At 34.9% G+C, this 18,088-nt stretch overlaps 3 protein-coding genes across 8 annotated transcripts in view; 1 reads left to right on the forward strand and 2 right to left on the reverse strand.

Annotated features, from left to right (window-relative positions):
- The window catches only part of LOC108971213 (oxysterol-binding protein-related protein 9), a 36,690-nt gene extending 23,005 nt beyond the window's left edge, over positions 1 to 13,685 (reverse strand). The window contains exons 1-6 of one of the 3 annotated variants that reach the window (XM_018937107.1): positions 13,530 to 13,685; positions 13,205 to 13,446; positions 7,787 to 7,915; positions 5,745 to 5,966; positions 5,556 to 5,633; positions 2,417 to 2,690 (exon numbers count right to left, since the gene is read on the reverse strand). In XM_018937107.1, the coding sequence (XP_018792652.1) occupies positions 2,417 to 2,690; positions 5,556 to 5,633; positions 5,745 to 5,966; positions 7,787 to 7,915; positions 13,205 to 13,315 (814 nt within the window). In that variant the 5' untranslated portion in view covers positions 13,316 to 13,446; positions 13,530 to 13,685. Of the gene's footprint in view, positions 1 to 2,416; positions 2,691 to 5,555; positions 5,634 to 5,744; positions 5,967 to 7,786; positions 7,916 to 13,204 lie in introns of all 3 variants that reach the window. The other 2 variants (XM_018937106.1, XM_018937108.1) reach the window with 2 other exon arrangements.
- Positions 8,953 to 12,469, forward strand: LOC108971215 (elongation of very long chain fatty acids protein 4). Its single transcript, XM_018937110.1, has 5 exons — positions 8,953 to 9,250; positions 10,034 to 10,130; positions 11,258 to 11,351; positions 11,415 to 11,658; positions 11,711 to 12,469. Exons 1-5 carry the CDS (start codon positions 9,205 to 9,207, stop codon positions 12,031 to 12,033), a joined length of 804 nt encoding a protein of 267 aa, XP_018792655.1. The 5' UTR covers positions 8,953 to 9,204; the 3' UTR covers positions 12,034 to 12,469.
- Positions 13,686 to 14,165: 480 nt separating the features above from the next.
- The window catches only part of LOC108971206 (putative fatty acyl-CoA reductase CG5065), an 80,300-nt gene continuing 76,377 nt past the window's right edge, over positions 14,166 to 18,088 (reverse strand). For all 4 annotated transcript variants that reach the window (XM_018937095.1, XM_018937097.1, XM_018937094.1 and 1 more), the window contains exons 3-7: positions 17,990 to 18,083; positions 17,725 to 17,888; positions 14,856 to 15,644; positions 14,529 to 14,786; positions 14,166 to 14,453 (exon numbers count right to left, since the gene is read on the reverse strand). In XM_018937095.1, coding sequence (XP_018792640.1) covers positions 14,324 to 14,453; positions 14,529 to 14,786; positions 14,856 to 15,644; positions 17,725 to 17,888; positions 17,990 to 18,083 — 1,435 coding nt within the window. In that variant the 3' untranslated portion in view covers positions 14,166 to 14,323. The remainder of the gene's footprint in view (positions 14,454 to 14,528; positions 14,787 to 14,855; positions 15,645 to 17,724; positions 17,889 to 17,989; positions 18,084 to 18,088) is intronic.

Below are 18,088 nucleotides of genomic sequence, written 5' to 3' on the forward strand. Positions count from 1 at the left end.
CGATTTATCAATAAAATTCAACTTTTATGAATTTGTACACCATAACGTTTATGTGGCTTAATTGTGTACTATAGGTATATGAGTCCTGGTATGACACTAAACACCACTTTGCATATCCGAGAGAAGCTTTCTTGTCAACTTTATTGTCGTTGCTACTCCAGCGACATAAAATAATCTGCCAAGATTTTGAAGGAATACTGCCGAGTTGACAGTGCTTGACTGCAAACAAGCTTACATAGCTTAGTCTATTGTGGAAGCGGTATGAAAATCATCGACAGCTCTTTTTATAGGGATTTAAATTTAGATGATTTCGACAACACAGAACAACACATATAAAACAGTTGTTCAACCACAGTCGAAACTGTCAGAGAAAAAAGAATCTGAACTTGGCAAAAAAAAAAAAAGCTTTAAACAAAGAAAACCGTTAATATCGACCGGAACGAAGCACAAAAGAAGAAGTTGTCATTCAATAATCTGATGTTGCTCTTTTACTTTATACGACATATATATGATATAGTGGCTCGATCTGGAAAATATCTTCAGATATTGTATAGCTTTCTCGAAAAATAATTCATGCTAAATTTTGGGAAGATATTTTATCAAATAAAAACATTTTCCATACAAGAGCTTTATTCTGATCGTTCAGTTTATATGGCAGCCAGATGCTATATTAGTCCGATATCGGCGGTCCCGACAAATGAGTAGCTTTTTGGGTAGAAAAGGACGTGTGCACAGTTTAAGAGCGATATATCAAAAATTATGAAAAAGGATGAAAGAGAGGAACTAGATAAACTTCTTAGAGAGTGGCTAATCCCTGAAAATATTATATAGCCATGATACGTTCCCAACGGGTGTGAAATTTTGTTAAAAAATGGTTCGCGATAGCCCTAATAGAGCTTTGAAGAAAAGAATGGCAGAGAAAGAGCGAGAAACTGATGATTAACGTATTTTTGCGCAAGGAAAATAAAGAGCTTTAGGAGACGTAGTTAGGGTTTAGTACGTAGGGGTCCTGTTTAGCAAGTCCCGCATATGCTAACACTGGCGGAGTATTTGCTAGTAGAAATATAGCGGTAGCTTTCGAAGATTCCCCCACCATCAACAAAAAAAATATATATATATATGTTTATCAAAAATTGAAGGACTAGACCACGTGCATACAAACAGATGGAGACGAATATGTCGACTCAAATTTTCATGCTTATCATTTATATCTATCAAAGAGACGCTCTATTAACGGGACATCTACAAAACCGTGTCGCACCACTTTTTCATGCTTATTAAGGACAATCTACTAAGCGGACAACTCTATTAACTGGACAGAAAGGTTGGTCCGACTAGCGTCCGTCTCCGCCTCAAACTTAATACACCCTGTTTAGGGTATAAAAATGTCCAACATAGCCTTAAATAGCATATGAAAGTATTACGCTACTGCACTGATGTTATTTGCTATTGTTGTAAGCGCTTAAAGAAGGTTGCTCTTGTTGCGTAGTGTTATTATTCAACAACTAACTAAAAGTAGATGAAAAAACTTAGTACTCAGTACATAGTTATAAGGCACTTGCAGAAAACACCATTTTATGAAAATATAGCACAAGATTTTTTAGAGGAAAACGAAAATTTAAAGGAAAAGGAAAACTTAAAGAAAAGCGATGTTAAAGATGGCGTGAAAAATAAGTGAAATGCAACGCCATATGCTTACTTACAACAAATTGCCGTTTTAGAGGTCATCTGGCTATTAATTATTATTATTTTCTTCTTCTTCCACGCTGGGGAGCAGCGCTACAACTGAACTAATAAAATTTTTAGATTTATATAACCGCCCAAAGAAACAGTGAACAATTATAAACACACACTTATTGCGGAAATTTGACAAACCGAAAATGCCACGCGACGAAAAGCAACGACATACTTAACGAGGGTAATGCACAGCCAAACTAAATAAGACCAATTGGAAATTACTCGAAAGACTCCAGCGGAGAACCGAGCGAAATGACGGCAAACACCAAGCAACAAAGCAAAATGTGAAAATAGGTGGGTGGGTGCAGGGGTATCTTCGCCTGTGTATGGGTGTGTGTGTGTGTTTGGGTGTCGGCAGCGCTGTGACAGTTGCAAAGGAAGCGGAAATCAAAAACACCGATAAATTGTAGAGACTTTTATGGAGAAGAGCTGATGTGGCAGCGGCGGTAGTTGAAAAGGCAAAATAAGATTTCATATTCACACAACGAAAAACGATATGAAAACAAAAACTCAATAAAAGAATAGTAAAAACAAAGAACTCACAAAACGGTGACATTGGGCGCAAACACACGAATGATGACAGAATCAAAAACACAGAACAACAATGTTAAAGTAAAAGGCAGCAAAAACGAAGCAAAGATAGCGGTAAGCGAAAACATAAACGAAAATGTAAACATACCATTCTCCGTGGTGGAGTCCTCCTCCTCCTCGCCACCGCTCGCATCCAGTTTGCCGCTCGCTGTCGCATCCGCAGCACTATTGAGTGGCGCCACCTTCGACGCTGTTGTTGCGCCAACAGATGTGGCCGCATTCGTGCTGGTCGGACTGGCGGTGGCACTGTTGCTGTCCGTGCTCGCAATTATAGGCCCATTGTAGATGCCATTGATTGGATGCGCCATATTTTTGGCAATTTGTAGACTTACAATAGAATGTTTGATATGATCCAGCATGGCCTGTGCCCGGGTAAGCATGCGCGCGTGTGTTTGTTTGTGTTGGTGGTGGCGGTGTTGGAGGCAAGGCATAAAAAATAAATTAAAAGAAATATTATTATTATTATTACGAAAGAGGGACACAAGAAACAGACATGGAAAATTACAACAATAAGAATGTCTATATATATTTATCATAAACATATGTATGTATATGTGCATTAGGGTGTCCGTTATTGCAAAAAAAAAAATTTTTTTTTTTCTTTCAAATGTTCCCTGAAGTTTCAGCTTTTGCCCTAAAAATCAGAATCTACCCTAAACAAGCGTTATATTTTCAATTTAAAGCGCAGCTCAATCATATTTCATATATTCAACGATGTTTCTAACACCCAAAAGAAACGTCAGAGGCTCAATAACGTATATACAGTTGAACTTCCCTAACTCGAAACAACATAATCCAAAAAACTTCAAGTTATGGAAAGAAATTTGTAATAAATTTGATTTATATCATTATAGCAATTCAAGAGTTCGAGTTATGGAGAGCTTCGAGTAATAAAAGTTGGAGTTATGCAAGTTCAACTCTATATATGAGTCGATTTAGTCATTTTCATTTATCTGTCCGATCTGCAATTTGACACCCGCACTTTGCTCACCAAGAAGCTGGTCATTTGTCGCACCAGTCGCTATCGGACCACTATAACATATAGCTGCAAGCCAAACTGAACTTTCATCTTCAGGTGCTTATATGGCCAACTTTTTCATTGCTGAAGATAATTTTACGAAATTTTTCATGGATTATTATCCAAAGCATTACTAAAATATCCGAAGAAATTTTCTACATCGGCCGCCTATAGCATATATCTGCCATACAAGCTGAACTCTCGGGATCAGATGCTTGTATGGAAAACTTTTTTATTTGTCAAGATATTTGCATGAAATTTGGCGTAGCTTACTTGCCTAGGTTAACGGTACAATATTTGAGTAAATTTATCAAATCGGAATACTATAGCATGTAGCTGCTATGTATATAAACTGAGCAATAACAAAATCTTTGTATGGAAAGGAAATTTATCAGAAGTTAAATTTTTTCTTATTTTTTTCCATATAACCATTCTTTTAAAAGTTGTACGCAGTTAAAGTTGTAAAATAAATGACCTCCTCATTTATAAAAGTGATTTTTATGTACATTTTGTGTTTCTCATACGAAATGGTGTACTATATGAAACAAGACATTTGACGGATAACTTTTAAAGGAAAGTTTTTATGAAAAAAAATATCAGAAACCTTTTGAAGAGCCGAAAATTTTCTCTTCTGAAAATTACGCTTTCAAAGTTGTATATTTATTTGTTTGATTTGTGGATAAAAATATAAGCGAAAAATAAAATGATTTAGGCGCGGTTTAGATTGAAAATAAAGAGCTTGTTTACATTAGAACTGTTTGTATGGCTAAAATTTAAAGGTCAGGTGTTAAAAAAAAAAAAATCCCTTGGAGAAATAACGGACACCCTAATGTACATACATACATATAAGCGATAATGCCATTAGAAATTGCGCTTGCAAAAATATGTTTTCGCAAAACACACAGAGACAACCAGCCAACACCTGTATAAGCAATGTGTAGTTGCTAAATATTGCATAATTGGCATGTTTATTCTGAATATACATTTATTATTGTTTTAAGTAAATCATATTAAAACAAAAGTATTTTTCATGATTGTATACATAAAACTATGATGCATTTTCTACGAAATATATAAATAGTGCCAACTCTGTGGTTTTATATATTATATTTAGCAATATATTTATTTTTTTGTTCAAGTTAATAAATTAGTTATTTAGCCTAACGGACGAGCGGTCAGTTGTCTCCGAGCATCTGGCGAATCAAGACGGACCGAAACCAAAAATGCAGCGTTCGTTAGAGCAGAGGTGTCCAAGAGAGGTGCTGCTTTATCAAGAATTGGTGTGTTTTTTCGTTGGCACCAGGCCTTTTTGGAAGGCCAAATCAAGGTATAGCAAATCCAAAGTAAAAACAGTGGTCATTGTCGTTTTTGACATCGAAGGCATCGTTCACCATGAACTTAATTCTTCTAGACAAACCGCCAATGAAAAATTTTACGTGGAAGTCTTCAAGAGACTCAAACGAAGGGTCAATCAGGTTCGACAAGGCATCGCAGTCGATTTTAAGTTGCCCCACGATAACGACCCGGCTCACACTACCTAATGAAGGCCGACATCCCAACGTTTCCGCAGGCACCCTACAGCCCAGATGTACCCCCTGGACTTTTCTTGTTTCCTTGCTTGAAAAGGCCGATGGAAGGCAAGCGTTTTGAGACGAACGCTGTCCGACCAAAGATTTTTCAACGGATGTTGTATAGAAACCACGTTTTTCAATGAAGTAGTAAGCGTTAAGTAAAATTAATTAAGCATTAAAGTACCGTTTAATTAAGCACTTCATATTAAATATAGTACTTTGAATTTATTTTATTACACTTTCACTTCCTCAAAACTTGCTTTCAATATTGAAATTGCACGCATCAAAGCGCCACAGCGTAACTAATTACTGTCTCAGCATTTGTCTTTTGTTTGCAGGACAATTAAGAAGACACGCAAAGGACAAGCCCATTTAATTTTACGCGTAGCAGACAAAGCAAAACAAAAAATGTTGGAGGAAACAAAGAAAACATACAAAATTAAAAAAATAAAAGCGCACAAAAGCGCAGCAGACAAAAGCACTGCTGGAAACACGGCGTATCTGCCACAACATGACACGAAAAAGCAGGGAGTGAGCAGTAGAAAGCCAACTCCCATACACACATACATATGTATATGTACATATATGTACATGTAAAAGTGAAAAATTCAGTGCAGACACCTGCTGCTGTTACTCACATTGGCGTTATCCTGCAGCGCTTTGCACTTGGCCTTTTCCTCAGCATCCGTTATATTCTCAATGCGGGCGTTGATTTTCTATAAAGCAAAAGAAATACATTTCCCACATTAGTATTGTATCAATTTACATTTTTTTTCTTTTTTTGTATAAAATTCCATTTTCTTTTTACACAAATTTTCGCCACTCACATTCGTCTGCTCGATGATCAACTGCAAATATGCGTCCGCTTCCGACACACGTCGACCGAGTAATTCCAAGTGGTTTGCACGTTTGTTGCCTACCACATCCTTCTGATAGCCGCCAAGGTAGAAAGTGCTTTGATTGTCCCACAGACGAGAGCGATTCGCATGCCGTCGTATGGTGTCCTCAAGTCGTCTAACCCACTTTTCACGTTCTTCGCTGTGTTGCGCCTGCGGTTGAATGCGGATTCGGGAGTGTGGGTCATGGAGTGTTTGCGTGATTTGTTTGGTTTTTTTTTTCGTTTGTTGTTTGGGAGAGAGAGAGAGAGATAAAGCAGAGAGAAAGGTTATTGTGGTATGAAGGTTGAATGTATTTGAATAGCAACAAATAACGGTTGTATAGAGTGATTGTACATACATACACAAGTGGAAATACATATATATTTACACATACTATATTTTATTATTATTTATTTACAGTTAAGTTTTTTATAACCGGACACCGTCACAGTGTCCAGGTAATGGAACTGTTTATATATGGCGGTTGCCACGCCGCGAGTATTTAAAGTGTAAGAATAATGGATGCGAAACTTATTTGTGAATTTAAAAATTTACAACTTGATTTGTTGGTGTTGTATTAAAAAAATCGTTATTTTGCACAGAATACTTTGAAATTCCAAAATTACTGAACAAAATAATTGTCATAAGTAAGGCTATGTTGAAAAGAATATAAATATTATATTTCGCTGATAAAGGTAGGGGTAGGTAGGCAGAGTAGCCACTCTGACTCACTTCTCATATATATATTATAAGCTTAGTTAAGATAATTGGGGAAAATTCTAAACATGGTAAATCGATTTTGAAACCAAGCTTTCATTATATTAAGGGATCACATGAATTTACGGGTTTCAAAAAAAAATTTCGAATTTTTTATCGGTTATATTGATCCAAGTAACAGTTTCGGAGATACAGCATTGAGAACTTGTGCGCTTGTATTTAAGCGCGAGTTTTTCGAAACCGTGTTTTTGAAGTCGATTGCCAAGATTTCTTGGGAACCACTCAACCGATCTTCCTAAAATTTTACACAGCTGTTTGAGATACAATTCTTAAAGATTTGGACGAAGGATTTTTTTTATTACAACTATTTAAAAAAAAATGTGGAGCAATTTTCTTTTTTTTTTTGTAAAAATGTTTGCCAAAAATACAATTTTTAGTTTTTTTATCTTCGTCCAAGTTCTAAGTTAAGGTTTTAACTAAAAGACGTATTTTTTCACTTTACAATATGCTGTTATACTGCCAACGAGGGCGCATATTTATCCGAGGGGTCACCGCAAATGGCGTCGCAATGACCAAGTTCAAAATATTTTTTCAAAAATTTCAGAATTTCTTTGTTAATAGTATATGTTTGTAAAAATAAAAAAATTTTAATAAAATATTTCATATTTTGTGTGAGAAAAAATTTATTAAAAAAAACGCTATTTTTTACCCATGGCAGCACACATCTTTTAACGAGTTATATGATTACATCAAACCGACTGACACCAGGGGTTTTATGGGAGCGTTCCATCGAAAACGCGCACTTCTGGGCCTCAGGCAAGAGATGTGTATTGAAACAAACAGCATTTTTGGAAGACAAATACGCCACTACAGAAACAACAATAACGAGTAATTTTTTATAAAAAATCATGACTTCATTATCTGCTCGACTGTTGGTCAAATTCCAAACAAATATCTATAAAGATTCTGCAGTTTGCAAACAGACGGAAATTTGCCGTTCCCACGACAGTCGGGTGTACGAAAACCGGAACGGACCCGGATTTTTATCCGGCCAAGGACTGTCAACTCGGCAGAATTCTGCCGTTACAACAACAACAGACGGAAATTTGGACATGACTCGAAACACTCAGTTGACCTTTGTGTTTAGTTCTAACGCAAACAGTTGACTACTCCGCTTCTTCTTTAACTATTATATGCATAATTTTCTTTAATATGAATTAATATTTTCTACAAAAACTTAAAATAAATTTCAAAAATAACCTCACCGTACATACCTGAAAGTGAAATGTCTTGTGATCCACAGTTATTGTGAAGGTGTTATCCTCTTGATCGTCTATGCCGATAACAGCATCTTTGAGGCGCACGCAGCCGCGACGTACACCTTTCATCATTTTCTCCTTCGACTGCAAATAACGGTAAGGAAAATCATATGAGAAATTTGCGATAAAGGAATGTACGAAGGTGTGTAAGTAAATATAGGTAAGTCAGTATGTATGTGTGTAAATATATAGATTTGTTAAGGCAGCACACATCTTTTAACGAGTTAATGAACAACAAGTGTTTGATTGCATTTAAAATCAATAAAGTAATCGAAACGGGTATCGGTGAGTGGGTAAGGTGGCCCTACCAAGAGCTGCAAGCATCCAATTGAAGACGTTTTATAACGGTAAAGGAAAGCCTTATGAATGACGTTTGACAAAAGGCACGTGCAAAGAAGGTGTATGCTAAACAAAAACAATTATATGTATGCACGTGCATGTGTATATATGTATGTATGTATGTATGTACACATGCACGTTTATAAAGTTATGCAAGAAAATGCATTTAATCGATGTACGTTCGCTCCAATGGCTGAATTAACTGGCGTTCATACAAACTCGTTTACATACGGCATCAAGAACTTGTATATATATATGTACATAAAATAGTAGGCCTCTGCATTAATTCAATTCAATTGTGTTTCATGCTAATGCAACTATTCAATGCAACTTTGTAGTGTGACAAAAATCACAAATTTAAATTAAAAAAAAAAAATAAATAAATAAATAAAAATGATAAAAGGCAAAAAAAGAAAAAAAATTATTTCAAGAAAATTAAAATAAATGTTAATCGATCGGCAACACACTTGTCGCTTCTTCCATGCAATCATTTAAATAACTCAAAATACGCTAATTAAAAATGTAGCACTGGAAGAGCCGAGCTTAAAGGTTCAATATCGCATACAATTGCGTTTTGTGTGTATTTACACATATTTACTATATACATACATACATACATATACACAAATATAGTATATACTATTTACCATTTACATATATGCATATACATAAGTACATACATATGTACGTATATATTACTGTAAGGGACGTCTGGTTCTTAAATGTATATATTAAATTTTTTGCTAGTTTTTAGTGACTCGTTTTTTAAATATACACGCAGCTACACTCTTTTTCCGTCCAATCGGTGCTTTGGGTTCTTGAAGCGCCCATACTGCATTTATTCTCCACTTAGTAAAGGCAGTTTGGTGCGTCTTGTCTTGACTTCAGCGCGTCTTACACAATACCGTTAAACTATATCAGAACATAAAGTCGAAAGGATAATAAGCAAAAAGGATTCATCTACCGAACCGTTGTGGTGGAATATATTATTATTTAATTTTGTGAACGAAACAGTATTTGTGTGTGTGTGTGAAATGGATATTTTTCCCAATATGAACGAGGTGGATTACAGCTGCACCTGTTAGTATGCCAAAAAAAAATCATTTTAAACATTATCATATAAATTGCAGATTTTTCCTTGACTTCTATTGACGTCTGTTATTTTATAAAAAAATGTGTACTTCGTGCAAAAATTTTATATAATAACGTCAAAATTCATACAAAATTGGAAAAAAAAACATTAACTTCGGTTGCACTGAAGCTATAAAACCCTTCACAGGTGCATTTTTTATAGTATAAGTAAAAGGATATTAAGAGATCATTATCTGATTTTGTTCGGGAAGTTGTATAGCAGCTATGTATATGCTGTAGTGGTCCGATCCGAACAATATCTTAGTATATTATGTCGTTACCGTCTACAAAAATCCATGCAAAATTTCATGAAAATTTTTCGTCAAATAAAAAAGCTATTCATATAAGAACTGTTTGTTCAGCAGTCTTATGCTATAGTGGTCCGATCTGAACAATTTCTACGAAGATTGTGCCGTTGCTTTGGACAACAACCCATACAAAATTTTATGAAGATATCTCGTCAAATGAGAAAGTTTTCCATATAAGAAGTAGATTTTGTTCGGTTGTTTGTATGGCAACTAAATGCCATAGTAGTCTGATATCGGCGGTTCCGACAAAAAAGCAGCTTCTTGGTGCGAAAAAAACGTATGCAAAATGCCACAAAACTGAGTTCACATACATATATAAAGGCGGACAGACAGATGTACTTAAAAAACTTATTTTAGAATTTTATATTTATGTATAAATTATATTAAGATATATTATTTAACTTTTATTTTTCATATTTGATAGCAAACGAGATGGAGGAGTGGTTTGGGTTGGGTACGCCCATGTTCATATTTGCGGTTTTGATGGCATATTTGCTGTTAATTTATAAAATATTACCGAAGTAAGTTTTTTAATTATATACTATGAGGAAATACATACATACATATCAATATGTATATACAAAGAATCATTTACACAAAATATATAAATTTTAAGTTTAAAAATATTATAAATCCATAATTCCAGCGTAAGCTAAATTTCGCAAAATTTTTTAGAACATTCTTGCTAAGTTTTTTATTTAACTGTCAATATTAAAAAAACAAAAAAAGTATGATAAAAATTTCATAATTATAATTTTCACTATAACTTGAAGAAATGTTCATTAGTTCCCGACACACTACTGATAAGCTAAATAATATTGTGGTAATCGTTTATATGTAAATCATTTTAGTTATTAAAGCAACATTCGAAAAATCGCTTAAAAACCTAACCTAAAATTTCTATTTATATATCGACATCTGCGAACTAAGAAATTTAATAAATTTACCTTATGAATATTTTTAAAAATTTTCCATAGACTTTTAACACAAATGAGGTGCACACATCCATATGTATATACATACAAAACTGCATACATACATACGTATTTTGAGTCTATTTATCTTTGCATTTCCGCAAATGATAGGCGGTAAATAAAACCACATTACATAATTGTCTTATTTTACAAGAATTTAATTAGTACGCGTGCTTTATTGAGCTCGGTGTGACGGTTAAAGCGTCTTTTAGGACAAATTAATTAGCATTTGATCGGAAATTCATGAGAATAATTAGGCTGGGAAGTGAATTTCTTTCAAAGTATGCCGTCGCCCTTTAAGCGTACAAATAAATTAATAAATAAACGTGGAAAAATCGTTAAACAATTAAATTGAATTTAAGGTCTGCTACTCAAATACATATGTATGTATGCACAATATACGCATATACACACAGGAAGCACATAATACAAAAAAAAAAAAAAAAAAAAAAAAAAAAAAAAAAAAAAAAAAAAAAAAAAAAAAAAAAAAAAAAAAAAAAAAAAAAACCAATGAAAGTACAATTAACAAAGGGCAAGCATTTCAATACAGAAGATCAATGTTTAAGCTCATGCTATATAATTATTAGCTTGAACTTGTGCAATTCTAATAAATATGTGTTACAAATACGCACATTTGTCATGTTGTTTTGAATATAAAACTTTTTTATTTGCAGTTATATGGAGGATCGTGAGCCGTACCAGTTAAAGACCTACATTATAGTCTACAATGCAATGCAAATGCTGTCATGTATCTATATAATCACTGGGGTAAATTTATACATGCATAACACATATATTTTATATTTAAATTGCACATATTTATTTCTACAGATTTTCCGTATAGCCTCAACAAGCGTTTTTCATTTCTGGGATTGCCTTTTATTAGAACCGAACTCATATTCGGAATATCTGTTTAATCGCGTCACATACTTTACATTCTGGCTAAAGATTAGTGAGCTGTCGGAAACTATTGTATTCGTATTACGTAAAAAACAGAATCAGGTGTCATATCTGCATGTATTCCATCACTGCTCAACTGTTTCATTAATATATATCCTGTGTACGGATTATAGAGGTAAGTAATCCAATGTAAATCATTGCATTGTTATCAATCTTTACTTTCTCAGGTACCTCACCTTTGTATCCGATTTTGCTCAATTCCACTGTGCATGTAATTATGTATGCCTACTACTTGGCCGCAGCTGTGTGCGATGCGGAAACTATAAAGCGTTTAACACCAATCAAGAAATCGATTACCACTATTCAAATGATACAATTCGTGCTGATTCTTATCCAAGCGGGATTCTTGATGTTTCGCTGCGAAATATCCAAGTGGGTTACAACTTACTATTCTATCGTTGTGATTGTTATATTCTATGGATTTTATGATTTCTATAATAAGGCTTACAAAGCTGCTAATAATAGTAGAATTAGTAATAAGAGCAGTTAATGCTTAGTTGTATTTGTTATTGTAATAAATTTAATTTTTATAGTTTTGTGTAAGCTGCTTATAACTAAATGGTCTTGAAAAATTGTTTAAACAAAAACTCATAAGAAGTTTTGTTTTAGTAAGTTTTGGTAATAATATCTCTCGCAAATATTTTAATTTTTATAAAGCATTTGGTATTGATTGAAGAGATCATGCTAAATTTCTTGTTATTAGCTCGTAAAATAAACTTAAATTATTCCCTAATTTTGATCGTTCAATTGGTAAGTTTGCTATATGCTACTGTGATTTTTAAATCAAATTGTACATGAATTCGTAGAAAATAATGTAAGCACCAACAAACTTCGAACTAAATATATGATATAAGGTCTAACTCTACACATCTTTAATACTTATGAGTTATATAATTTTAAATTAAAGAATTAAGACGCAATAGAAATTTTCGAATTTTTACAAACTCTAAAAGAAGGCTTATTTCACCTTTGAGGTGTGTGTTAGGTCGAAATTTCAAGAATTCCGTAGTAAACAAAAAAATAAAGTCTCTTTTAATATACCATCATGCACAAATTTTATTGCTATTTATGATTTTTTTGTTTTTTTAATTTAATTCAGAAGTCTAAAAATATTTTATTAGGCATATTTGTCAATATAAAAAGTGCGTGTAGTTCCATCAGAATACACATACATAAATATACACAACTGAAAAGATAAAACTAAAAACAAATTTCAAAAGTTCAGTAACAAAACTAAGACCTTCTGATAAATGTGACGTTTATTTAATAAATTGTGTGATATTGAATTAATTCAAGTTCTGTTAATAGTCATTTGGAATCAGTGCATTAGATTTATCATAATGGTATTACTATGTTATTCTTAAACATATTGAGGCTATCATAATAGCAGCTATCAACAAACGAAGGAATCAATGTTATCAGTGGATTACACTTACAGCAGCTATACGCTGCTAAAGGAGTATGATTTGATAACGCTTATTAAATACACCGTTGAGCCATGCACACAATTGTATACATTTATATTTTGACTGACTACATTAATCATGATGCGTAATTAACTGCTGCCGCGCCCTTAATTTTAAACTATTTTCAGCTTTTATGTTTCGCATTTATAACCAGCGGTTGAAAATTTTTGGCTAGCATTCAAGGTCAGAACTCACCGTATAGTATGACAATAGGCCAGCATTCTCGTCTAGCACGAAAAAGCGATATTGCCAACCTTTCATCACATTTGTCCATTTACTAAGTGTTCCCTCCAGCGTGGTGGACATGATTTTGCACTTTAGAGTTTGTTTTTCAAGCACCGAATGAAAGCGTAATATGTAAATAAGTATTTGCCGCACCGTAAATTGAATCAGCACCTATACCGGCAGGTGACGCAACTTTACTCTATGGTTGTTTACTATTTCATGCAAATAATATAAATAATTAACTAAAAATGCGACGGCGTAGTAGTTAATTTTTTGTTATACACACTAAAGTTACTTTTGTCCAACAATGCTAATTGTGACGTATAATTTATCTGCTTCTCCTGCAATTGAAGTTGTCCCAATCTTTGCTGCATTGCCCTTTGCGTGAATAACACACATTCACGATAAATTCTTTCGATTTGATACACGGATTCGTTTCAGTGCAGCTTTTGTCGCAGGTGTGGAGGTACACTGAAACGATTGGAAATCGAAACATGTTAAAAGGCGTGCCACAAAAGTGAGAAATTAAAAAGCACATTAATCGAAACTATTGCATATAGCGTATATTTTAGTTTTTTTGCATTTCTAATTGGCAGCGATTTTTCGCAAAACATAATAGGCCTCAATAATTAAAATAACAGGCAAACAGGGTGATTCGAATGAAATAATTTTAATGTCAATAATTTTTAGTACAGCATGTAGTTACCGAATTTGCTTTATTTGTTTATTTTCAATTTCGTACTGTATCGTTAGGTGGGCAAAATTCAAATTAATTGAGAAAAAAAACATTTTTCCAATGTTAGGATAGATTGGCAGTGTGAGCGTTTATTTTCTTTACAAAACTATAGAGATGGCAAATTTGCATTGCTGAAAACAATTAAAATACATAATGTTTCGATTTATGATAAACAAGCATTTGTAGTTTTTTATTTTTTATATTCTATTTCTTTATTAAGTATTTGCAGATCCCAACTTACGCTCGTATACTAATACTCAACAAATTACATTGTTATTTGGTATAAAAATTAAGCTAATATTTTCGTAATGTAAACAATAATAAAACAAATTATTTATAGTATTAAAACCAAACTAAAATGTCTCCAGCGGTTGAGCTAATGTCGCAATGTTAGTAAAATAACCGGCAAACACGTAACGATATAACAAATAGCCGAACAGTGCGATCCATAGGCCTTTAACGAGCTTATCCAAGCACCACATGCTACAAAAAAAAAAAAAATTTGTTTATAAATAAAATAAACGGTTATTTTTATTACACAATAACTCAATAACCTACATCTTCATATGCCTTCTAGCAGCAGGTATGGTATCATCGCTCTCCTTCAGTATCAGACGGCGTGCACAGAGTATACACTGCGTGAAATAATCAATCAGATCCACGTCGATCTTCTCTATAACATAGGTGAGCCGCTCCTTCTTATTCATCAACGTACGTATGTTAACCACCTCGGTGTTATCGAAATTCCAAATATTATTCGCATAGTATTCGAACACTTGAAAACCATTACTGATGCGTTTCTGCACACGACAGAGACTGGAAAGCGCGTGTATAATTAAAAAAACATATAGATTTTCATAAAAATATAAGTAAAAAAACACTCACACTGGCGGATACCGCAACAGTATCAATAGCGCATCCACAAATAACGCCGGTATCCAATGGAAGAGCACCATACACACGACATGCAAATAATAGTTGGACTTCATTGAACCACCCGGATACCAGGCTACACCATTAAGCGGTATCTTATTCTCAATTACCCAACGGCCGCATTCGATAATCTCATTCCATGACACTTTAATATCATTCGAACTGGTCATATGCGCCACACGATTAACTTTACTGCGATCGGTGGCCGTTAGAAAACGCCAACTAGCCACCAACATGCCATTTACAGCTATGTCCACGGGTAAAAAGTCGCCATAACCCGAGGAGTTGCAGTACATCGTGCGTATGACACCTTTACCGGCGCCAATTAGCAAGCCGGTCGGTCCATTTATATTGTCTGTCCAACCGGGTAGCGGTTCCTTCCAGATCGGTATGACAATGGAGGGCCGCAGTATCACGGCGGGCAATTCATTAAACTTCTCCACGACCAGCGCTTCAGCCAGAGATTTGGTGTAGGCATAAGTGTTGGGTATGTCACCTAAGATTTTCTTCTCGATTGTACACACTTCGTCATCGCTGAGCCACTCGCAAGCTTGCATCACGTGGTGAGGATTTGCTGGTGGATCGTAAGGCTTCTCGTAGAGTGTCTTAATATGCAGATGACAGTAAGCAGTGGAGACGTAAGCTATTAGGTCTAGATGTTTGATTGTAGCCGCCACCTTCAGCATATAGTGTGTACCGCGTGTATTCATGAAAACCGCTTTGCGTAAGGGCTCGTCGAAACTGTTGTAAGAGAAGAAAATTTTGAATTAATAATATTTATTAAGTAAAGATTGTTTTAAACTGAATTTTTGCCTGAGAGCTCTACGTATTTGAAGATCACAGTTATATATACATTCAAAAGCTTAATAACTGTTAAAAAGAGCTACTACTCATACGTCTCAAATTAAGAGAGTTTCTATTGCTTTAGATTAGATTTAGAAAATTTTTTCAAGATATCTTACTTGGAGGTTACAAAATCAGATGTACAAAGTAGTAGAAGAAAGAACATTCAGATCGCGAAAAGTACATTCGAAAGAGCTCAGCAACAGACAGACTTTTCTGCGTTACGGAAAAGAGAATCCAGAATGTTTAAGAGACCTCAATTAATTTTTAACAGCATATGCTGAAGCTCATGTAGGCGTCTCTAATGGAATCAACCCCAAGTATAATGCCTATATAGCTTATTTGGCTTAGAGACCTTCTGAGCAAGACGTACAAAGTTCACAGGCGCCACTGCTGCAAGCTTCCTTAGAAAGTCAAAATGATAGGTATTTAAAATTGGATGCGAAGGATAATTGATAAAATAATTATAAAAATAGGTGGAAAAAATATACAGCATTTTTTAAGTTTTGAGTAAAATATATAATGGTATTTTAGCTCAGATTAACTTGGATGGGTTTCCCTATCTTTTATCGCTAAATAGGCTTAGTTTATTTTTTTCTGACACTATCGGCCCTAATTCCAAATTGAGAATTTTTTTCCCCTAAATATCTGGCCTTCGTGAAGTGACGTCATTGTAGATCTTCTTTGGGAAATATACATACTTCGATGTTCTATATTTAGTTGCTTTCAATCCACTGATACTGCACTTCACTCGCTATGCCCTGGGCGTATTTCTTGACATAAGTCGATCAGTCAACAATTTTTTCAACAGAGCAAACGCTAAAAGTCTGGAAGCAGCCTCTATAGAGCCTGTAATTATAGCATGGATAAAAGTTCTACTGAGCTTCAGGAGGATTAGTGCCGAATGGAACGAAGCCAGTGGGTTAGATTAGCGCAAATAGGAACTCCTCAGAGAGTGTACTGTCCCCATTCCTATTACAATATCATCTTGTATCACTTGTAGCTAATGAGCTTCTGAAAAAATGTGAAAGTAAATCAGCCAAACTTATAGTCAATGCAGAGAACAAAGCTGTAATAGGGATGGGGAGCTTCCTAATTGCCAATAAGACGAATATGGCACAAAACTAGGACATGCAAAGCCCCGAGGTTCAACGAGCCCCTAACTTGACCTCATGCATTGACGTTACACAGCGGCAGTTAAGCCTAACGCGAAGAACAACACCGACGGCGGAACTAGAAAGTTACACAACCTACCACCAATTGACAGTGGGTTGATGAATAAAGCCGTATTCATTTATGCTTTACTCTTATTAGGGGGGAGAAGGTTTTAAGTCACTCTAAAAGAGGGTGGCACAAAAGCATGAGAGTCAGCTGATCGAAAATGGCTAATGGAGTGGGCGAAGCAATTTATTGCTCGGAAATGAATCTAAGGCGACCCTTCAAGAAAATACTGCACTTCCGAAATACTGCAGAGGATTTTCTCATAAAGAAAGCGTCTGAGATAGCTCAGAACGCTCGCTCAAAATCAGGGAGGCAGTAGATGTAGCGGCTATAAATGTTTTGATTTCTCGAACAGAAAGGAATTTCCAGAAACAAATAACTGATAACACTGTAAAAAGTGCCATCCATCAGGAAAGGACCGTAGGACGGTTGTTTGTCTAATGACAGGTCACAACCTACTGGCATCGCATGCGAGCCTAATGGGCATGACTAACGACGATAAACACATAAAGTATAGGGAAGGAGGCTTGAGAGAGACACAAGAACACCTCTATGCTTAGATATCTATGGGCCTTTCAGTTCAAGGGACTAGATAAAGTATCAAAATTAGACATCAACCGATAACCACATGTATGGCGTGACAGCCAGCCATTATAACCGAAGGTACGTATATTTGAATATTGTTGGTGAATATTTAGTTAGAGAAAGAACTTTAACTTTAACATTTTTAAATTACTTTGTAAATTGTCTAGCTCACCGTATGGTCGCCGCGCAATGATAAACGATGGAAACTTCCTCACGGAGTTTGTGTAAATTTTCTTCTGAAATACCCAAACTCGGAAGCAGAACATCACCTTCTATGGCCTGCACCAGACTGAGAATTTGTGCCTCGCCGCGTTGCTGCTTAACCATGTCGAATAGCTTTCGAAAGAGAGTGAGAGAGAGAGACAGAAATAAGTATTTACCGTTAGGAATTAAGCATAGCAGACGGGGGTGGGTGAAGTAAAGAATTCATGACTCACCACATTACTGAAAATGTGCTTAATGCGTTCTTGGGGATTTTTACCCTTCTTTGGTCGAATTAACAAATAGATCTTCTTCAACTGACCGCAGGACCTGCA

The sequence above is a fragment of the Bactrocera latifrons genome, unplaced genomic scaffold (genome assembly GCF_001853355.1).
Source record: "Bactrocera latifrons isolate USDA-ARS-PBARC rearing strain unplaced genomic scaffold, ASM185335v1 scaffold_33, whole genome shotgun sequence".
Lineage (NCBI taxonomy): Eukaryota > Metazoa > Arthropoda > Insecta > Diptera > Tephritidae > Bactrocera > Bactrocera latifrons.